The sequence below is a fragment of the Onthophagus taurus genome, chromosome 1, assembly GCF_036711975.1.
Source record: "Onthophagus taurus isolate NC chromosome 1, IU_Otau_3.0, whole genome shotgun sequence".
NCBI lineage: Eukaryota > Metazoa > Arthropoda > Insecta > Coleoptera > Scarabaeidae > Onthophagus > Onthophagus taurus.
The window spans coordinates 29,838,553-29,863,265 of NC_091966.1; the positions used below are offsets into that span (position 1 = coordinate 29,838,553).

Sequence of the window (24,713 nt, forward strand, 5' to 3'; positions counted from 1 at the left end):
ACATATTGATTATTCAAAGTTTCAAATTACACATTCATAAATTGAAATAGATAATTCATAGCAAATTATTTTGAAATATTACACAGGATCTCTGTATACACATACATTGAAGCACAGATTAATTACAACAAACGATATAATAACACATTGGTTTTCAAAACGGAGCAATTTAACATACGCCAATACACCAACGGCAAATTGTTGGTGATGCAACCTCGTAAAAGTGAATCAATTCCCGCGTAAATTAAACATCAGGTTGCAAACCTAAAATATCATCGTCAAAGTGAAAAAGACAAAATGATTATATACAAGTAAATCTCAAGATATCATTTAATAGTGTTTATCATCTTGACGTGAAAATATTTTGATAAGTAAATGTACAAATTATAGAAAACATTTTATTAAGGGAAGTATTCATTTCTTTGAAATATTTCAATATACTCTGCATTCAGCACATTAATTATGCAAGGAACCTGTCAACAAGTTCCAATCCTTTCCATGGAAAACAGTACACTGCCTTTGATTCTATGGCAAATTATATTAAATAGTTCCGTGCATTAACTAATGGACTATGAAGTTATTAAGGAACTATCGATTTTGTAAACATATTGACGATGTAACATTGTAGGGGTAGATGAAAGTCGACCTCATTTAAAACTGAAAAATTCCCAACTACAGTCTAAAAATATAACGTATCTGTAGGTAAGATGAAAAGTTTAATTTTAATTTTACAGAAATTACAAGACTTAGATTCCTGGTAGATTTGTAATGATTCGAAAAGGGCGAGAAGGATTCAATGAAACACAGAGAACAAGAACTCAGACGTACGACCAGACTCAAATACGGAAATAGAAAGATCTTTGTCATTACTACAATTTGCTGGTGGTGTGCGAGGGGTACGTCAATTTCGTACAAAGTGAGAACACTACAACGTCAGTCAGGAAACAACATCACCGATTTCTTAGTATCAGATAAAAGAGTAAATAGCATCAAAAAGATTTCAAATGATAATGTTTTATATAGGTTCATCTCTTCAAAGTGTGGGCGGTAAATTGGTCGCATTGAAGTAACTGTATTCTTTCTTTCAAGACCAGATATTATCACAATTTATCTCATCCCTTCATTATAGGTCCATCTGTAATAGAAACCTGAATACTTGACCACTGCGTATTTGTTGCACTTTCCTAGCATGAATTTCGGGGAATCCACAGATCTAAAGCTGCACGAATTGTTCTCTATAACATGATGTTGGATAAAATTTTCCCTTGGGTTCATGTCATGTAGGAGCAAATTAATGCATATTAATTTTAACCAAACTACTTATCTATAATTGAATGAGCACACAGGAAGATAATTTTTCCGTTGTGAAAGTTATTCGAAGTGTTTTTCCAAATAGCCAAGATCTCCCCAATCATCTTACTTGCCCTTTTCCAACTCATAAATAGTAATTGCAAATTTTCCCTTTCACCGCCCAATATTCGGCTATCGTCTCGTCTATGGATAATGATGCTGCAATAAAACACTGTCTTTCTGTCAAAGTTCTTCAATTCACCCCGCATTATAGATTTCAATCTGGAGATAACTCAGATAATTCATTACGTATTCCCAATGAGGATAAATGATATGAATTCCATTGTAGTGAGCTATGTACCACACAAAGTGTGCCATGTAAAATTGTTTTAAAATGATTTGTTATAAAATTTACAAAACAACAAAAACGAATTGATAAATGTACAATTCAAAATATAACAAGTTAATGTGGTAGAATAAAATTATTTTTTAAATTCAAATATTGTAGATGATTTAATACCAATCAACGTACCAATCCATCATCAATAACTACACTTAGAGATTCCATTTTCCTTGCATACGCCTTTCAAAATCTTAGAATCACCTTTTTTTGGAACTTGTCCTGAAGTTACTTAATTTATGTTTTATACGGGGGCAAATAATTTTATTTTTCTTGAGTTATCCGATCATAATTTCCAATGCTATGCCCCTTTTCTTTATGACTGTCCAGGTATAGCGTATTAATGACGAACAAAAGATCGTCCGCTTTGGCTATTACTTCTACATCCCCGATTTGATTCTGTTATAATTATCCAACGACCCATAATCGATCCGTTCGCGTAACGCCGAATCATTAGCCTTAAAGTACAAGTCCGGGATAGGCAGCAAACTATAAACAGGGGCAGTAAACCGCAGGCGACACTATTGGTTTATATGAATATCTATGAAATAATTTCTAGCGCGCCGACATAAATTTCGATTCTTATAAACCAATAGTATCGCGCCCTTCTCGGTCGTGTAGTTTTACCATCTAGCTAAATTCCAGTAACGCTTTTCTAGCCATGAAATACTTTAAACAAGTCTTTACTGATTTCTGCCAATATAAACTATTTCAAAATTGATGGCTATCGCAAGATACCAGTTTCTCCACAAATATCTAACCATAAACGTAATAGACCAAAGGCGTATTTCTCTTTTATCATACTCGAATTCTCTAACAACATGTCCAGAATATCATCAATCCACATTTCCTTCTTAAACTCATAGTGGTTAGTATTGCTGAATTCTTTGCGAATATATACATCCACTATCCTGCCCCTCAACAACTGTTCCACAAAGCGTGCGGAGCGCAGACAACAGCAATATTAGACGATAAGTTCGGCCTTCTTACTTCTGTCCTACAGAAAGCTTCTTGGTATATTCAGTATTAATTTATCCATTACTATTCTATCAAATATTTCCCTCATTCTTAGTTTGTCTATGAACAGCCTACATTCCCACACATGCGGATTTTTTCGATTACTCTCAACAATGTTTTGCCAATTGATTTCTTTTACCATCTCTTCGAAGTACATTATATGACTCCGAATTTTTTCTATTACAACTTCATTCATATCTTTTCTTGCCGCTCTTGGCTTTCCGTCCGCACTGTTAATGTTATTCTCTTCTGCTTCAACTTTCCATTTCAACATTTATCCTCGATCCATGTTTTTTGCAGTATCGGAAGAACGTCTCTAATTTTTCCCTGACGTAAGTTTTTCACATATAACTTCCTGATTATCCCACCGCTCAACCTTCTCTTTTCCAACTCCTCATGTTTCCTTTATGACATTCTTCCCACATTACACGACAATCTAGGAAAGTCAACAACATTAGTCAATCATATAGGCGGAGAAAGAAAGCCCAAAGAAGATTGCAATCTCAGAACACTCGCTAGAAGTTACATGAGTTACCCTATGATTTCAAAGCCAGAATCTGATTTCAAGTTTTTACCGTATGGTCAAATACTAACACGTGGCTGGATGAGGCTTATACGAGTGCTGTAGTATCTGGAGCAATAAGCTAGATAAAAAACAGTGCAGTCGCAGACAAGTCCTTCAAAATCTTGCCATAAATAGCTTGGATAGATGAGAGAGATAAAAAGAGCACGTAGAGAACTTTAGCTCTAATTTAAAAGTGAACCTTCGAGATCAATCATTTATCATCGATGTCAATCAAATTATGGGTTACCATTATCACTTCAGTTCGTTCGTGCCGGTCGAGTCACTAATTGAAGAAGAGCTGTTCGCCAACTCTATCTCCTAAAGATCTCCATAAAGTATGCAGAACACCGCCATTTCAAAAAACATTTTGTTTCAAATGTAAGAGGTTTGGAGTAATTAAACAAGATTTCAAAATCGAAAAGGTTATGCAATAAATTTCATCAGTAAAGTTGTTAAATGGGCTTAATTTTGTTTGCAATATACTTACATTCTATATTTACGCCGATTTGTCGTGTTTCGAAGGTTGCGGCTTGTTTTACAATGCTACTAGTTAATTCAGAAATCTGAATTCCCTTCGATTCTATGTTTGATTTGAGGTTTTCTGTGATTTAGTGTGGTCTGCTTTTGTTCGCATTTCCGTTGTCATTGTTGATTCACCACGTTTCCCATGTTTATTTAGGCTTGATGAACCACTTTGTTCTCATTATCCATTTTGGCATAATTTTCATAATATTGAGAATTGTCGTAGAAATGAGTTTTTCTAATTGTTTGGCGATAAATTTTAGTGATCAAAAGATCCATAACCAAAGTAAGGGGCACTTTTCTTCACGCAAAATTTATAACATTTAAAGAAGTACCACATCCAGCACGATCCTTGAATTACACACTGAAGGCTTATTGGGATATTAACCAAGGTTTGATAACTAGATATAACCTGAAATCATTTTGATAGCTGCCATCATCGCGATTGATGGTGAAGGTGTGGATCTCATCGGCAAATATATCAACATCTGTGACAGAGAATATGTCATTCAGTATTACAACTGCATGGCCGTAAAAATAAGCGGTATTATTGTTTCGCCATTATAATCCGAAAAGCATCTTCGGTATTAAATGTATCTACGATCGATATAAACGAAATAATAATTACAACTCTACATTTCTTAACGATTGTACCGTATGTTAACAACCTTGATTGCTCTGTCTCCCCTGAATCATTGTAGTTACTAGAATCCCATTTGCTTCCATATAACTTTTCAACAGCCATAGAAAATATTCTCCACAGATTTGACAACTTTTAATTCAACTCGTATATAAAAAAGAAATCATATCAAATAAGAAAATATCAAAATGAATTATATGAAGCAAATTATATCCGATGTCATTTTGTCCCATCTTATACAGTCAAACAGTATTCAATATTTCAAAATGGTGTCAGTTGCATATTAGTTCATGGAAGTCGTAACAAAACGTCTGCACGAATAAGCTTAACAAGGTCGAAGACTACTGTTGAGTTGACGTCATAAAATTTTAAAATTGCCACTTATTCTCGTTTTATTATTCACCCACCTATTGGTAGGGAAGACCATAGCAAAGAGATGAGAAAAAACATGGTGCAATGAACCGGTTAACGTTACTTTACCATCAAGTGAAATATTACCAATAAACGGGAATATAATGATTGATAACAACCCATTTAAAAAATCTAATTAGGTTTAATGATTATGATGGTCACAAAATTAAAATGAATATTTGTATCAAAATAAAATACGAGATACGAAATCTGTGATTGCATACTAGGAGGACGAACTTTGATATTAAATTTAATACTTCGCCCAAACACGAAAACGTGCTCCTCTGCATTTGCATCCTTCGAATAATCGCTATGGATTTATCGTCCTTAATAAACGGAATCGGAGCATCCGGTTTCTTTATTCGGGACCCGGTTTTAATTAAACACGTTTTGCGAGTCGTGCGTGCTAGGCTGGGAAGGCTGTCGTTGTAAAATTAGTCAAATTAAAGCGCTATCTAATAGCTAACTCGGTTTCCTCTCTTGCATGTTAAACAGGAAATTAAAACTATTGTACAAAAGCTTTTACAAACGATATTTTGCATTCATTTTTTATTCAGCATAAATAAATTCAGGTTTAAATTTTCTAGTTAAATCCTATCACTGCCTATATGTTTTTTGTAATATACTTTAAAAATCAATTCTAACAGGATCGGATCCGTTCTTATACTAGATGGGAATTCAGAAGCATTCAAATTCGAAGCTTAGACGAATTGAATACCGGTGCATAAAGACCGACAGTGAAGTTTTACTTGTCCTCAAATTAATTTATCTGCTTCGGAACGGATTTCGATTGAATTTCGAAAGTTTCTATTGTGAATAGGTAGAAGTTGATTTCTTTCCAACTTGACGGTATTGACGTTATCGATAGCTCGATTTCTATAGAATAGTGCTTTACACATACACCTGCTTCAAAACACTTAGTAAAATGTATAATATCGATCGTGAAGAACTAAATTTACTTTATATACAGCATACGGTGCTTCTTAATTTAAGACATTCAACGCCATAAGCGTACGCCACCCGATAAATCTCTGGGGCGGCCAGAACTAAAATGAATTATAGCGTCCCGGCATCTACACCATGACAGAATAATTAAATATTGCTGCACATTGGGGCCAAGCTGGATGCGGCCCCAGCTCCATTCTTAAAGTCATTATCCGAGCTATTGCTCCCGTTTTGACGCCAACTGGGGAAAAGGGTACTTGGGAAAAGTTTCCCTTATTAAAATTGTGGGACGTCGGAATCGACAAACTCATTATACAAATTAATCTTAAAGCGGCCGTTCAAAACTTACTCGGTCGAGATGAATTGGAAATTAGTCCCGCGCCTCTTCTTTCAAAATGTTAACCGCCGCGGGTAGACTCTATAATATGAAAAAGGGTTCAATTTAATAATGGTACAGAATATCAAGATAATTTAAACCCCATTTTAACTAAGATTTAAGTAGATGTTTCAAAGTTTTCGTCTTATAATAATACGGTTTTAATTTAATTTAATATTTCACAAGAACGATAACACGCATTAAGTTAATCGTTACTTGAGTGACGTTACATATGCAAATTGGTGCAGATAGGCCAAGTAGAGTAATTCAGTCCAGCCCCGCCTTATCTCTAGAAATAATAAAACGCAATCCGCATCGCTCTACCATGAATAACCTAGTTTCTAAAGCCTATAACTTTATGTTCTGACAGGCGACATCGTAAGGTATTAATATCTTTAAGGATTGTTGAAACTTTACATAAATTACAGTAAAACTTCATGAATAAATTTATACATTAAATAAATTAATTAGATCGAATTAAATGAAGATAAATGTATTGGAATCAACTATCAACATGTGCAAGTCACTAAATGTTTCTTGACATGCATCTTTTTATAAGGGTAATTAAAAATTAATTGATGGTTAGTATTTTAACGCGAGTTGACTTTATATTAAAAAAAAACGAAATAATTTAAATTAATTAAAAAGATTAAGCCAATTTAACGTTAAGAAAACACTAGAAAATTCTAGTATTTGCTTCCGAATCAATGAAATCCGACTAGAAGTTGTAATTAATCACTTCACATTGCGGAAGCAGAACCTAATTTAAGCAAGGAACGAAAAATGAAGACGCCGCACCGTCTGAGAATAATACCCTTTTCTCGACTTCATTAATTAAAATAAGGGTTGAGTTTCTTTCTACAATTTTTTTTAATCTTTACTATGTTGAGATTAACAAAGATACATTTATTAAAATTAATTAACATAATCATAAATAGATGTATCCACGACTTTTTTGTAGATTTATTTTGGTGGAGGTGCCCGGATTACGACGCTAGTAGAAGATTGAACTCGAATTAAAAATATAACGTTTTGTTAACGTAAATGATATTTCTCTGTCTTTTAGTATTGAGATTAACTAGAAATATTTTAATTAGAATTAATTATTTTATGTTGGAGGACAATACCACAATTTTCTTTTCTTGTTTATATGCAAAATCGGCGAGTCTTCCTCTTCTAAAAGACAGGTAGTAATATAAAATGAAATACGCACACCTAAATAATTTAATTACCATCATATCTCGGAATAGGTTCATTCCATACTTCTTTTGGAAATAATTTTTCGCTATCTTTAACAAGATCATCTAAAAATAAGCAAATACAATATTATTGTATTAAACATTTAGGTGTAATCATAAATTCATTACCTGTTTTAACTTCATGTTCTATGAACGTTGTAAAGATAAAAAAGAATTGAAAGTATAGTAAATGATAAAGAATGTAATAATACAAAAATAATACATTACCATCATGTTGTACGTCATCAGGAATTTCTTCGTCAATCAAAGTAACTGCTAGAAATAATAATAATAATGTTTCATTATGATGTAATAAAGTTTCATTTGTTAGCAACTGTTGTGGTTTCAATGGTTTGGGTATAATTGAAGTTTGAGCTTTTACCTATTTACTCAAATGATATTTAACAACTACTGAGATTTAAATTGGATTTTGTTTGATTATTGGGAAGTGTTAAATTAATGCTAAATTAGAACTAACTCTATAAGTTGTAAGGTTATTAAAAATGATAAATTACCCTTCTTTTCTACGATCTCAGGTTTTCTTTCTCCTTTCTTTGTAAATTCTAGAAATAATAATGATAATGACAACCCTACTGATCCATTTCAACTATTATAGTTTAAATGGTTCGAGTAAGATTGAGGTTTGAGGATAGATGGTTTGAATTTGTATCGATTTACTCAAACGATAGTAACAAAAGTAGTTGTTACATCTACTTGTAATATTATTAAAGTGATAAATTACCCTTCTTTTCTACGTTTTTAGGTTTCCTTTCTTCTTTTCTCAGAACATCTAAAAATAATACATGCATAGATTAATAAGAAGATAACCCCCAGCTATTGCAGCCCCCAATTAGATAGAGTTTTACATGTATAGTAATAATCTCTAATTAGGAAGCTTAATCTATACGATAATGCATATAATAATACATTTTTTATGTGGTCATAACTCTCAAAACCGTGTATTTGTAAAATGATAAACGGGTGTTATTGTTTATAGTACTAAAATTAAGATTAATATTGTAGTCTTTCAAAAAATATATTTCTTAGTTTACTAATTTTGGATTTTCATTTAAGAATATCGCTGGGAACTTAGATATTAGATTGAAGAAGTCAAAGAAAAACTTGGAAAAAACAGTCAGGAAATTCTATGGACTGGCATAATAATAATAATACTTTATTCAAAAACGTAACCTTATGACCTTTATATCGTCTACAAAAAAAATACATAAAAAAAATTTTTTACATTATATTAATACTTTGTATTTTATCATAATATTCACTTGTTGCATAGATCTCATGTTGCAACAATTTTTCTTTCATTATTTTTTTGAATTTTTCAGTGTCCAAAGCTTTCAATAAGTTATTTTGTGACTTTGAAACTCTATGTAGTGGTATGTCACATCCATGACGTGTGTGATAGTTCTGTGTATCTGCGTTCTTGGGTACATGTTCTTTTTCTGTATGTATGTAATTCAAACATAATAGAATAAAACATGATGTATTTTAGTATTTTTAGTGCCTTGAAAATCGTTCGACAACTCTCATTTGGACCCAATTTTGCAAGTATTCTAACGGCAGTGTAACAATCCCTACATTTAAAACAGGCGAAAAACTAGTCTAAAACATTACATTGGAAAACTCTTCTAAACACATCAATAAAATTGTTTACAAGTGTAATACAAAATAAGATAGAAAATCTTATTACAATTGCCGAAGAACAACAAATTTTAGAAATTTGTTATGAAACAACTAAACGAAAATTCCATTAAGTTCAACTCATCGTTTGACAGAGTGCGATTGGTAAACGTGGGGAAGTAGAATCTGACAAGATGATAGTCTCAACTCATTTTTGTTGAAGAATCTGCTTGAGTTTGTTCAAGCATGTTTAAAAGAAAATCTTCATAATATGCTTCGCTGGCGACAACGCGATAATTGCCAACTAAGAGGTTCTGTCTAGTGTGTGAAGACCTAAATTAAGAGGTCTCCTCTTCATAAACTAAATATGCTAGTAAAAAGCCGATAGTCAACGATACCCCCATCGAACAAGTCATGCAATTGTCTTACCTGAAACATCAGATCAACAAAGTGTTCAAAATTTCAGGTTATTTACCAGATACTGTTTGGTCAAACAAAGTCATGCGTATCGACAGTAAAATATCTGCATAGATATAATAGCTATATCCACCCAATAATAACTTACGGCATTGAAATACGCGAAGACACAAACAAAACTAAAAGCATGTTAAGAATAGTATAAATAAAGATCTTGAAGACATCAAAGACATGGAAAGGTAGCTGGCAGTCAACTTCTCAGCAGATATTTCAGAGACAGACCTTATCAGGAACAATATACTTAACGGTCTAAACAGAGGGGAAGATTATAAGACCTAGAAACCGCATGTGTTTCGTCCACATTCCAATAAGTAACTAGAATTTTTCACAATTTTCATGAATCTTGTGCCAAAATTTTCATTTATGCATTCTTTGTATCTTGAAGAACCATCAACATATATCTACGTGTCGTAAGAAATAATTTTGTTTTTAAAATAAGAACATAAAGTTACGTTCAAGATATCAAGAAGCATTTCCCTGCCATATATTCCAATGTTCAACAGCTCAGGTTTTATGTTGTCTGCTCTAGCTGCTTTTCCATTATTACTTTTTTCCAACGCTCTCTCCACCTCTACCATTTCTACATCTGCCTAAGTTTCTAAGCCACTGTAAGTCTCGGTGTTGGCTCCTCAATGTGAATCTCTCCCTCCAACAATTATATGTAGTATTCGAACCATCTTTGTTTTACCTCCCCTTCCGACGTAAGTATTCTCCCGTTTTTGTTTATGATGAATCTCTGGTTCGAATTCTTAACTTTCCTTAAGATCTTCAGTGTACGGTACAGTAGTTTTGAGTTTCCTTTGCCTCCATTCTGTGTCCAAAACTCTCCCACGTCTGCTTTTTGGCTTCCTTGATAGTCTGTTTTGTCTCTATTCTTTTTTGTTTATACTTTTCGTAGTCTTCAATCTTGGACGTCCCCAGGTATTTTTTCCATAGTAACTTTTTTTCTTTTGTTGGCATTTTTGCTGCTGTACTACACCTTTTGTACTGTTGGCTAATTAATGTTTCCTGAAAACACACTTCTATTTGCATTTCAAGTTTTCGTTTTTGTATCTTCTTAATAAATCAATTATTTCTTGGATCATATCGAAATGTTAAAGTTTCTTTAATAGGTGATCTATGAAGTTTTAAAGACTCTATAACTAGTAGCCGGTTAGTTACTTATTAGATTATAATGGTTCCCACATTTGTGTAATTACAACATAATGAGATTAATTATTACCGTAGATGATTTATAGATTTCATATTAATATTATCAATGATACACTCAAATTAAAAACCCAAATTAGCAAATTAAAAAACATATATTTTTTTGAAAGACGACTAATATTAATCTTATTTTCCGTAATAATAACAATTTACCTTTTCAATTGAATTTTAGATTGCATGAACCAGACTATTATGCGAAGTACAAGCACCAAATATTAATATTGAAACAACATTTGTAAAATAGAGAACATAGATAGAGAAAATTTGTAAAAGCTCAACCATCTAATGATGGCATTTTTTCCATGGCACAAAATTTTGTAATGGAAGCCAATATAATTATTAGCGTGGTAAATTACAATGTGTGCATATAAGGTAACTGATTTCCGGAAACCAGTGTAAATATTTGCATGGTATATCACAATGTGTGTGCATATGGCAACTAATTTCTGAACCGCATTGATTATAGGTTGTACACAAAGGTAGTAGTTTTTCTGAAAAAACGTTTATTTGAATCTCAAACGAACTGGAGACAGCAAAAGTAGTAGTAAAGATATATTATGTGACGTAGTGAATATCTAAATATGACACAATAGTTCACAATTAAATTTTTGAAATGTCTTATTAAGTTTTAAGAATTTTATAATACAATATGAAATCTAACACAGTAACTCTACTTATACGAATTTATTGTTTATTCAGTTATTGATAGAGGGCTCTAGCAACACAGATTAAATTGTGTGGATCCACGGGTACATCTATTTAATCCCTAATAAGTACTGTTTACATTTACATATACTTGTTTGACCTTGAATTCCCCATCGCCGATATAATTGCGTTTAAATATTATAACATATTTCATATCACTCCTTAATAAATAAAACTGGCACAAAATATTACAAAAATTAATTTTTGTTTCAATGCTTATACTTGTTTAGTTTTAAACAAGATGATTTTTCTATAAAAATACTTTAAAGTACTGTTCACCTAAATCTCTATGTTGTTTTATACACCCAAAATTTTTGACATAGAACTCTCTTTTTTACCAACATTGAATGTTCCCATTTATCAAGAGCTTGCATACATATATGTATTTTTCTGTGGCTTTGGGGGTGCTATTACTTGGTATCTTGTGTACTGGACAGACCATTCGATCCTGGAAATTTTCTTCTATGTGATCAGACTATATTTGTAAGAACCAATTAGATTCGCAGAAATGATAGTAAAGAATAAGCAAGCAAAGAAAAAATATTATCCTGTTTTTCTATAAAATATTATAGTATGCAGTAGGTCCAAACTTCTTTTTGAGATTTTGGTGATAATTAATGTCGCCCAGAAGGTAAATAGATTGCTTTTCAACTACTAAATTGGAATATTGAACCAGTGCTTATATTTAATGTCATAAATTATCTTAATGAAAAAAGTATATCCCTTTTTTTCTATTACCAGACGTAGTATTTTACGCTGATGATTCGATGTATTTTTAAACTACTGTGCTTTAAAAATTTAATATTCCATCATCTATTGATAGACGTTTTAAAAGTTTTGTTAATCAATCTATGCAATATAAAAATTTAGAAAAGTTGAGTATAAATTGCTCCAATTAATTTGTAATATGCAAATATTACAAATTAATTTTGTACTCGTTTCAAAGGAATAACAATTAGTTTTTAATATAGAGAACAATTTTATGAACGTTCTGAATAAGTAATATACGGACATTTAATAATGCTGTTATGAAGCTCATATCTTGCCTTGTTTTCATCTCGTAACTAATAAATGTTCTATGAAATGATTTGTTTTAAAAACATCATTTAGTGAACAACGACGTCTCTTGGAGCTTTCAACACCTTTTTATAATTATAACAATTTTATTACCTGCTTTGATTTCCTTTTCTATGTTAACATATAACATAAAGAAAAATTATATGTTGAAATACATAATATACATAAAAATAGTTACCTGGTGAAAGTTGATTCCATCCTTTATAAAACGCGACGTATTTACAAGCCATCGCACAATCAAGATTTGCGTCAAGAGATTTTAACACATGACCATCATTTTCAAGTTCATAATTTTCATATTGAATTACACTTAACGACAATAATACATATAAAGTGACCATCCCAATAACAAACAGTGTCGAAATTATAAACACCAACATAACTGCTGTTATTAAAGGCGTATACCCTTTCCAACAATACTTAAATTCAAATTAATCGTCAATATTATTTATATAGTTATGTATGCAAAGGATATTGTAATATAAAAGATACTTACACTCATTTTAATTTTACTTTTTTTTGAGAAAATGTTAGACTTAAGACAAATGTCACCTTGACATAGACTTGGATGTGAAAGTTGTTATTATTACAACTATTACAACTATCGATTAAATGTTATTCTTGTGGAAATGAAGCGTTATGATAGCTGGGAGTACCTTAGTTCGGTAACAACTTGCCAAGAAACTTTCTAACTAGGCATTTAAGCCCTCCAACTTGCTTTGCAGTGGACCCCTTAATAAAGGGATCTAAAAGTTTAAGTAAAGAAATTCTATATAGAGAAGTTTTACTTTATAAAAATAAATATTAACTAATAAGAAAATATATTTTAAAGTTTTAATACAATAATAAAAAGGTAATTGAGTTAATAAAAATCAATGTTCCAAAACAGCTTCAGTTAAAAAAGGACAATCACGAGATAAACCCTTTTTGGATTTTTTAAGTTTTTCTAAAATATTTCTTCGATTACGAATTCGGTAAGATTTTCCATCAATACTATGATAATTTGCTGTCTTCAAATTACTTTGACTCATTAGCGCAGTATTATATTCGGAAACACAATCGCAAATAACTTTGCAATTAATAATTTCATTTTCACCACTTTCCAGTTGATGTCTTACCGGTTCAGTACAATATATTTGTACATATATGATAATCATAAAAAGCACGAAGACGGTCGATACAATTAAAACCAATAAAATCGCTGTTTCGTCGTTAGATAAATTTATCCAACAACTCTAAAATTCAACGTACTATCAGTTACCAATAATAAAATAAAAGCAATAAATACTAACTTACCATTGTGAGTTTTAAAATTTAAAAATGAAATCAGACATGTGTCAAGATTATTTATTTGATTGATTGAAATGAATCAAATGAATATTATGAAACTTGGTGTATTAAAAAAAACAAATAAATTGAAATGGAACTATCTGGACTTAAAATTAGAAAGTGTGACATTTGTTGTTTTGGAACAAATTACTTTATTCTGTACGGCGCCTCACTTAAAATGTTAGACCAAGACCGAGGCGCTATTACATAAATCTTTCCTCATTAAAACCGCGTGTGCGGCGGTACAAACAAGCGTGGCATAAAATCTGAAAGACTGAGACTCGTAAGGTAGCACATACAGACCGTTATAATTGGCGTGTGTGGCGATTCGAGGCGAGATTATAAATAGTAAGAGAAACGACTGAAACGTCGAACCGAGACAAAATTCGGCGCCACTATTGACCTCCGACGTCGTCAAGAAAGAAATCCGTCCCGTGTAAACTTATAAACGATACAGAAATAACTTAATCTATTAAATGCAAACTCAATTTAAAATGAAATGAAAGAATAATAAATATGTCCCATTGACCTGTATTTTGAGTATACACAATCAGTTAAAAAAATAGATTAAGACTTGGAACCAATTTTGTTAATATTCTTAGAAATTTAATCACAAGTAATTTTAAACTATCATGAGATTTCATTGGGAACAAGAATTTTCTTTAAACAATCTTAATAAGTATTTAAGACATATTATGTACTTGAGAAAATTATTGCAAATCAACCATATTTTCTTCTCATACGCAATTGAATCAGTGACACTTTTAAAAATATAATAAAAATATTGCTTATAAAAAAGTGACTTCAACATATAAACTGCAGTTGTAAAGCTGTATGGGCAAGAACTACTGGACCTTTAATTATTATTCATTATTATTATTAACATTTATTACTATTGTTATAACGAACCACATTTTCATTATTGAACTTTGCGAAAAATTTGATCTGCCGGGTAAATTTAATACAGGTGATTTCTTTTCAGCCACGGGAAGTGTTTTACCAAGTTCAGTGACGCAGAAAAAGTCTCTAATTTTAAAAACAAATGTATGATTTTGAGACCAAAACAGAACAAAACCTATTTCTTCAAAGAGTGCTACCGTAGAAACCCATGAACAGATAATCTAAAATAACGCGCATATAATGCTCTTTACAGTGCTTTGTGTGATGGAAAGAAAAATAAGGCGTCCAAGAAAGTTTTCTGGAACTTCAAAGAAAATCAAAATAGAAGGAAATCAAAATAAATTGTTTTCTTATATTGTTATGAAAACTTCGGTTATATTTTCGGCTGACCATAGAGAGATGTGTGTCACATGGAATGAATTAAGTATAAAACTTAAAGCTAGCTTATTCAACAACAGCGTAAAACGCGTTGCAAGCGAACTGATGGTATATACACAGTTACTTAGTTTAAATTGCAATTTTACAAGTGTACTTTACAAGCAAATTTTTGCAATTGATTTCAAATACTGGTGGAAGAGATTTTATAAGACAAAAGTTCTATCTACTACATATTATATTATTATAACAAAATATACCATTCCCTCCAGAAAAGGCGTACTTGAAGCGTGTCTGATTAACACATAAAAACTTCTGTAGTATGTGTCTTAAGATCATATACTGTTCTATGATCTATGAGTGGCCAACAAAGGACAGAGATGAAGCTGATTGAAAGGCATTAATATATTTTTATGTAAATATGTCTCAAATAGTGCCATTATCTGCATTGGTTTTATTGAGTTCTACAACATTACAACAGTTTAAATTGTATTACGTTTGTTCTATATGCGACCTACAAATAACAGCGAATATTAGTTAAAAACCATGGACAGATTTCGGTAATAAAATGGAAGAGAATAAAACAGAGTTCTGAATACGCTAAGAAAGGGCAAAAATGAAGAAATGAATTCTATTAAAAATAAAGACAGAGTGATAATGAATTTTTCGAGAGAAATAATGATGAGGTGGAAAGAGTATTTCCAGGATATATTGGAGGGTACATAAATCTTCTGCAAACATACAAACATATGATAGAGCATAAATTAAGATCAAAGATAGAATCCACACTTCTGGAGATACAAAGTGGATTCAGGAGAAGTTATAGCTGACAAAATCACATATTTCCATTACAAGAAACCATCACGAAAACCAAACAAAAGAAACATATTTGCATATTTAATCTTTCTGGACTGCGGGAACATTTGAAGACAAAATGATAATAATTATCCACACCGTTTATACAAACAGCGTGAACAGTGTGATAAAGCAAAATGCATAATCAAAAAACTATATAATCATAGAATGCATGAGAGAAGGAGGAGTTATGAGGTGATAAGGGAATGACGCAAAAGAACAAGCAATGCTCTAAGGTTAGGTTATAGAAGACGATGACCTAACAATACCTTAATGATTTCGGGGTATGCATTTGTGGATGATATTGTGATAGTTAGAAGGAATAAAGATGATCTTATGATATTGTTAAATTGGTAAGATTTTTGTCAAATTTAACTTGATAAGTTTACATAACCTCGCGTCCACCTCATTGTTTCAATTGTTCATTCTTCTTTCTCCGTTTTCTAGTCTTGGTAATGAGCTCATTCAAACTCGAAAGCTCGATATAATTCAAATAAAGACTTGTGAAAAGAGAGATTTGTGAAAATTGTGAAAATTAACAGCCGCTGAGCGTGGTAGCATGATCATCATGGTTTTGACTGTCAGTACTAGTGGAAACTCGATGCCACCTTTCTTCTTGTTCAACAAAGTTAGAATGCCTTAAGTTATCATGGATGATGGTACTCATGGTGTGGTTGGATTTGCCAATGCATCGATTTGGTTGGATGATACAAGCTGAGATTTTAAAATTTATGAAGCTCTTCATTCATCACTCCAAGCCATCAAAAGAATAACCAACTCTTCTCGCAAAGTTTTTTCGAACTTGTCCTTAGGCATATAAGACGCTGTATAGACCAACATTAACAAATGTAAGCTAGCATAACTACAGAGAGAGGGACAGAAAGGAACGGATATGAAATTTCTAAAAAGAATACAAAGTATAACTAGTCGAGACGGAGATAGAAATGAAGAGGTTACAGAAGAACTGATGGTGTAAAACGTCATGCAGTGTATAGAGGGTAAAGAACTGGGTTGATGGAAACATCTGACTAGTCAGACGATAAGTAAAACAAGTTTTGAGACACGGATACAGATGAGGAGAGGAAGAGGACGGCTGAGGGAGACCTGAGAGGATATGATAGGGAAGATTCTTAAAAAGAGGGGCAAATTTTGGACAGAAACCAAAAAATTGATAGTAGTAAATTGACTTAGTTTTAAAAAGACCCGTTTTTTTACTAGCGCAACAAAATTGTAAAATATAAAGCGATTTGGTAGATATAATAATATGTCTTTTTACAATAAGTAGCTAGGAAAAAAATTTTAACATTTTTTGGAAAAACTGTTTTTTTTTAATTATTAAAAGTAAAAGATATATTTTGGTTAAAGAAGATGCACGCAAAAATGATACCTATTACAGGGAAACAATAACTTTAGGTGTAGTTATAAATGCATATTTTCTATTAGTGGCAATAAAAATTGAGTTATTATTTCAAAAACTAATATGATATGGCCATAATAATATGCGAAAGCTTATTATTATAATTGTAAGGATTATAGAAGAAGCCAAAAGTGTTGAGTACAATTACAATCAGTACTGAATGAGGAACATTTGATACTCGGGTGAAAAGTTGAAAAAGCTACCATGTCAAAATTTGTTTCACTTTGGTTTTCAAGTTACCAAGTGAACAAGTGATGATGTGTTGTGATATTAGTTCGGGTTTTTACGACATACATATTCTAAAAAAATAAATATGTTACATTTCTTGGTAAGGAATGATTTTAATTCCATCACTTTATTTGAATCAGGATCTGCGTCTTCAATTGCTTATTCATTTATTAAAAACCTAAGCTTTATTAATAAATCCTTGCGCGATAAATGATTGGTAAGAACAGTTTCAATGTATAACACTAACTAGAACTACAGGGTTTCGTTTGAGATCACCAACTTTAATATACAACTTTAAATTATGTCATTGAATTAATATTCCATTAAAAGATGTCTTTAAAGTAAATATTTTATTAAATTTAAAAACACTTCTACAAGTATATCCTTGTAAAGCATTTAGCAGAGACACATAATATTACTCTTACCTTTGGATACTTGTTGAAATTTAAAACTTCTGACCTATTATGAGTAAGTAAATTTTTCAAGTACAATTTGTAATCTTATCGATGTAAATAACATTTTGAAAACAATTTGTTCCAAAATTAATACTCACAACTTACATCTGTAATAATTACTGTCTACACAAGTTTCGTATGTTTAATTTTACAAGTTAAATCAGTCTATAATAAAACTGAGATTACTGTAAACGCATTTTAAAAGAAACACGTATCTTGTAAACTATGTAATAACATGAATACAGCTTGTATTCAAGACATTGTGTAAATTTAAATTTGTTAATAGTCAATGAGGTAATCGAGAAGTAATACGTTAGCCGAGGTATGTACTTGTTGTGATTCAATGGATGTTTTAAATGGAATTAATTTTTTTAATGAAGGTTTGTATTGAAATTTTTGTTAAATACGCATGTACAAGGTGTAGTTAATATTAGAATGAGAAATAGCATGAGTATAATTATTTTCGGGCGGTGTGCTGTTTTGACCGAATCACCTAAAATTAGTTCGTAAACAGGGGGGACGTTGGCACAGTGTGCGCTTTTGCAATAATTTGTGTCGTTGCACAAAAGCGTAATTTACTCGCCCCACGGTAAATGCAACATTCTGGTGAAACCAGTTAAAACTTTGAATCAACCTAATTGACGGGTAAATGTATAACGTCAGTCATTTTGAATGCATTTTTGGATGATGTGACATTTCTATGCCAATAGAGAGGTCGTTATTTTCAAATTAAAAACGATTTTTGAATAAAAATGTATGTCGGTAGATAAATTTTACATTTTTTTCGTAAGAATTGGACAACAAACTTTATTGCCACAAAGAAATTGGCGATTCACGTCTTAATCCATATTAATTTCCGCTGCATCTTTATGCGTTTGTTTTCGCCAATACGGGCAGTAAACTGTCTGTTAAATTTAGATGTTTTGGCACGACATACGCAAATTAGCAAAACCATAATTTTTTAAATAACCCTTATTTTAGGTCATCAATTAATTACGATTCATAAAATATCTAGAAACAAACAAATAATACAACATCAACACGTTATATGAACTTTCAGCGTTTACAAACACTATGTTATTTCTATCGCCCGATACCATTTCGACGTTTTTGGTTTACACGAATAAAACAATCACCAAACTTAATGTTTTGTTTGTACCATTAGCAGGAACATATATTCTGCGGAATGTCCATACGGAAGCGTTAAACCTTTACAAGATTATAATTATTGACACAAACTTAATTACCTTTTAATTAATAGTTACACCTCTCTCATTTACTTAATTCCCAAAAACACAATTAAACCTTTTATAACGGTTTGTTTCGCACAAAATAAATCAAAAAGAAGAGAACTTTGTTGGTGTTCTCCGACATCAGGCAACTCGTAGATAATTCCGAGCGAGGTCAACGTATTTCAAACGATTGTGCTGAATTGCTTAATAGTTTTATTGGCTGTATAAGACGAAGGCGAAGTGCCAACCAATGTTTCGCTTACCTAAGTACTACTAGAAAGGTTGATTTTGGAACAAATTCCGATTTATAAATAACTATTTAGTAGATCATCTAGATATAATGTATTGAATCATAATACATGTATGTGTAGAGAAAAGAATCATTATTTTTATTCTAGGGGTTATTACTTGTTATTTTTGTTAAAAAATGTTTAAAACATAAGTATTATCTCAATTTTGCTGTTTTTATTATTATAAACTAGATAAAATTATTTGTCACCCTGCAGTAATTAATAAAAGTCGACTAACATTTGCTGAAAATTGTACGAAAATCACGTAGAGCGGGGAATGCAATGGGATTGGGAACAAAAAATGATATGAAATGTTTTCTGCACCTTTTCTCTCTCAAATTAAGAATTATATATTTAACAAGAAAATAGAAAATGAATCTTTAAATCTTCAGCAGAACACAAAAATATAGTAGGTAAAGAAAAAAATTCTAGAACTAATACATCACGTTCAAGAAAGCCAAAAATCTTAACGCAGTGCGAAGAACATGCAATTGCGCAGAAAATTATAAAGCAACCTACCATAAAGGGCAAAACCATATCACTTGATATCAGGGAGATATCGGCAAAAGTAGTGCACCCAAAGACAGTGAGAAAAGTGCTCAAAATAGCAAACTACCATGGAAGGTAGGTCTACCATGGAAAGTAGGTCTACCATGGATGGTCTCAACTTTGCTAAAGAATATATTAGTAAGCCTTTGTCCTTATGGAAAACGGTAATGTATTCTAATGAAAAGTAATATTTTATAGTTTGGGTCCGATGGACGTAAAATGGTTTGGCGACAACCGAATAAAGAATTGAAAAAAGAGAATTTAATGAGCACTGGTCAAGCATGGAGGAGGTCATGTGATGATTTGGGACTGTGTGGGAAACAACGGGGCAATACATTTCATTGAAGGTACAAAGATAGTCAAGGACTATTTAAAAATTTTACTAGATAATTGGTACTAAAGTGCAAGAAAACTTCAGATTAAAAGCGATTACTAAAAAAAGATTACATTTCAGCAAGATAATGATCGGGGCATAAACTTCGACATATAAATACCTCCAAGAAGGTATCAATAAGCTGAAAAATGGTTCATATCATGGAGAATAAAGGTCTTATGAAATCATTGTTAGGAACATAATAATCCCATGAAGAAACCAGGCTAAATATGTAGTATAAACTGCTAAAAAACGGATGCAAACAACTGGAAGGAAAAGCGACTAAAATAAAAAGGTCAGTAAAAACATAGATTGACTCCAACCACAAAAAAACAATGGTAATAAAAGACCAAAGGGCAAAAAGAAAAGATTTTCCCAATTTGCCCAATATACAGCCACTCAAAAACTCGGATACTTATAGCAAGGAGATATCTGGATATATAAACATAAAAACCTATTTCATAGTGTAAATAGATTGATAAATTCTATCAAAACTCCAATACTAATTTAACTACTGATAGTTACTATACCAACTGGCCATTATTAGAAGATCCTCTTTAGAATGGATTAATATTATTTGGCGCGATAAAAAAATAAAACAGTTGGATACAATTTATTTTTCTTGATATTCATTATACATTCTTATTTTATGGTAATCGTTGACATTTATTTTGCCATGAAACTTTTTATATAGCAGCCTTGTTAAAGTAAATGTAGTAATCATCTTTAACGATTTTTGCATTTGTGGGAGAATTCTGCAGTGGGAATCTGCGACAATGTTGACAGGACACGTGTTCTCCAAGTTCCATTAAGGATATTGCCAGTGTTCAAATCTTTGCTGGTAGCAAAGTTCTTTGAAATATAGATGTGTCTGATTTCTCTGACAAAACTGTAAATGGAATTCTACTATGTTGTCAAGTGTGTTTTTCGTTAATTAACAAATGTTAAAAACAAATTTTAAAACCTAAATAAAATAACGTGAACAACAAAAATCATTTTAAAATTCTTTTTATACTAAATTGCAGCCGTTTCCATCAACAGATTTTCAGTATTAATGATTATTTATGAACTAATTGTCCGACGTTTGAGAATCTCGTGAACAGGTACAAAGCAAGGTACAACATTTGTCCATTATTATTTTCACTTCAGAATCAACCGAAGAATATCGTCACGTATAGCTTTTATGCCAATTTACATACACTCTATATATTATTTTAAAAAAATCTATAATTGTAGTTGTAGGAAAATGCCTGTAAGAAAAAAAATGCTGCAGAAAGCAAGAAATCATTCCTTTAACCTAAAAACATCTGCTTGAACCGCAAAGTGGGATTGAAAAGATTGGTATGAGAAGAGCAGTAATCATTATTAATAACAAGATTCTATATGAGGCCATATGGGCACTATCATTATGAGCATTCATTACAAGAAGAGCTTCCTCGCCTCATACAAATACACAAGGCGTTTCATACTTTTGAATATTTTTCTAATATTCAATAGTTAGAAAGTCAAAGATGTTTTCGATGTTTAGGTACTGTGATATAGATAATAAAATAATAAAATATCGCAGTATAGCTTCTCTCATCACAGTGTTCTTTTTACTGATTTGGAGTGTAATCATTTAAGTATGTAAGTTCATCAATTGACCTACCATGTATCCGTTGGAAGTTTCAATAATCATTTGGTTTACTAAGACTAAGTCGCAAATCGTTCAATAAATTTTTATGAGTATTTATTTCGTTTTTAAGCCAACATTTCATCCATACAAATGGCTTTATTGTAGACTACAGAAGTGTTATGTATCAACTAAGTATTGAATTACTATATTGAACAACAATATTATACCGATTAGGGTAAACAGTAATAATGTTGTAAAATATATTGCATCTCAACATCTCGGATAAAATCTCCATAAAATAAACTATTGCAAAACTAATGGTCAACTTATTTAAGGGCAAAATTTTCAATGATAGTGTTCATTACTTATTGTGTTGATTCGTGCTCGTTATTCGTTGTCGATTCGAAACATTCTTTCAATATGGCCGTGGTATTATTCTTGATAGTATGTGGCCCAAGAACAAATATTACATAACTGTTAGGCGTTCAACCAATCATGAGTTGGGTTGGGTTGGATTCTGCTTATTCGATATCATTAATATTGTTATTGGCATTAATATTTCGCAGTATCGACGCAAAGAGTCTCAGGCGATAGAAGCAGAAAAGCATAAAAGAAATGTTGGTGATAAGGTTTATTGTATGAATTAATGATGAAACGGATATCCGGCAACTATCCGGTATCCGGCCTAACCGGTCATTTTTTAAAAGATAGTTACCAAATATCCTGCTTTGGCCGGATATTAAAAACCTATTACTTAGTACTCCGCACCATTCATAGGAATTAGTATCTCTTTTAGGTGTTAGACACTGCAGATAATAATCAAGTTCAACCCCAATAGGACTTTTTTCATTGAATACAACTTTTTTTATATCAGACTTGTCATTAGCAACCTCATTGTAACAATCCCAATACTAAAGTATCCTCTTTTTAATGCAAAAAGCCGTTTTGAAAAATCACTTTCAGTTCTTGAGAAATAAATTTTTGAAATGATCAACAGTTTTTGCGAATTTTTCAATTTTTGCCGAGTAAGTTTTAATAATTCGTATTAAATCGATTTCTTGGAATATGAGTATGAATATTTCCCAAAATGTTAATAAAAGTGTCCTCTTTCCGGTGAACCACCCATTTTGAAAAATGACTTTTAGTTTTTAAGAAAACAATATTTGAAGTTTGATAAAATTTTCGATGTTGCTATTTTCATTGATAATTTTCAAAATTCGCTATAAAATTCATTTCTTGAAGGATCCTTGTGGAAATATCAACAATTATTAATTAAAGTATCCTCTTTTTAATGCAACAAGCCGTTTTCAAAAATCACTTTTAGTTCATGAGAAATAAATTTTTGAAATGATCGACAATTTTTACGAATTTTGCAATTTTCACCTATCGAGTTTTAAAAATACGTATAAAATCCATTTCTTGGAATATGAGTTTGAAAATTTCCCAAAGTGTTAATAAGAGTGTTCTGTTTCCAATAAACCACCCGTTCTGGAAAATATCTTTTAGTTTTTAAGAAAACAATATTTGAAGTTTTGATAAACTTTTCGATATTGCACTTTTCATCGGTAACTTTTAAAATTCGCTATAAAATTAATTTCTTGAAGGATCCTTGTGGAAATATTACCAATTATTAATTATAGTATCCTCTTTTTAATGCAACAAGCTGTTTTGAAAAATCACTTTTAGTTCATGAGAAATAAATTTTTGAAATGATCGAAAATTTTTACGAATTTTGCAATTTTCACCTATTGAGTTTTAAAAATACGTATAAAATCCATTTCTTGGAATATGAGTTTGAAAATTTCCCAAAGTGTTAATAAGAGTGTTCTCTTTCCAATAAACCACCCGTTCTGGAAAATATCTTTTAGTTTTTAAGAAAACAATATTTGAAGTTTTGATAAACTTTTCGATATTGCACTTTTCATCGATAACTTTCAAAATTCGCTATAAAATTAATTTCTTGAAGGATTCTTGTGGAAATATTACCAATTATTAATTATAGTATCCTCTTTTTAATGCAACAAGCTGTTTTGAAAAATCACTTTTAGTTCATGAGAAATACATTTTTGAAATAATCAAAAAGTTTTCGAATTTTGAAATTTTCACCTTTTAAGTTTTAAAAATTCGTATAAAATCCATTTCTTGGAATATGAGTATGAAAATTCCCCAAACTGTTAATAAAAGTGTCCTCTTTCCAATGAACCAACCCGTGCTGAAAAATAACTTTTAGTTTTTGTAAAAACTGTATTTGAAGTTTTGATAAAATTTTCGATGTTGCACTTTTCATCGATAACTTTCAAAATTCGCTATAAAATTAATTTCTTGAAGGATCCTTGTGGAAATATCACCAATTATTAACTAAAATATCCTCTTTTTAATGCAACAAGCCGTTTTGAAAAATCACTTTTAGTTCTTGAGAAATAAATTTTTGAAATAATCTACAATTTTTCGAATTTTGTAATTTTCACCTTTTAAGATTTAAAAATTCGTATAAAATCCATTTCTTGGAATATGAGTATGAAAATTTCCCAAAATGTTAATAAAAGTGTTCTCTTTCCAATGAACCAACTCGTTTTGAAAAATAACTT

General features: G+C 31.3%; 1 protein-coding gene across 5 annotated transcripts; it reads right to left on the bottom strand.

Moving 5' to 3' along the window:
* Positions 1-7,012: 7,012 nt before the first annotated feature.
* On the bottom strand, positions 7,013-13,230 carry LOC111416436 (uncharacterized). 5 transcript variants are annotated; one of them, XM_071199380.1, is made up of 10 exons: positions 13,004-13,230; positions 12,686-12,926; positions 12,601-12,618; positions 8,147-8,194; positions 7,920-7,967; positions 7,633-7,680; positions 7,534-7,551; positions 7,399-7,470; positions 7,297-7,342; positions 7,013-7,244 (listed from the first exon to the last, which is right to left on the bottom strand). In XM_071199380.1, the coding sequence occupies exons 1-10, from the start codon at positions 13,007-13,009 to the stop codon at positions 7,241-7,243; spliced, it is 549 nt and encodes a 182-aa protein (XP_071055481.1). In that variant the 5' UTR covers positions 13,010-13,230; the 3' UTR covers positions 7,013-7,240. The 5 variants fall into 5 exon arrangements, with proteins under 5 accessions (XP_071055481.1, XP_071055473.1, XP_071055468.1 ...); XM_071199372.1 differs by having other exon boundaries at positions 7,294-7,342; XM_071199367.1 differs by having other exon boundaries at positions 7,013-7,342; positions 7,633-7,677.
* Between the last annotated feature and the right edge of the window lie 11,483 nt (positions 13,231-24,713).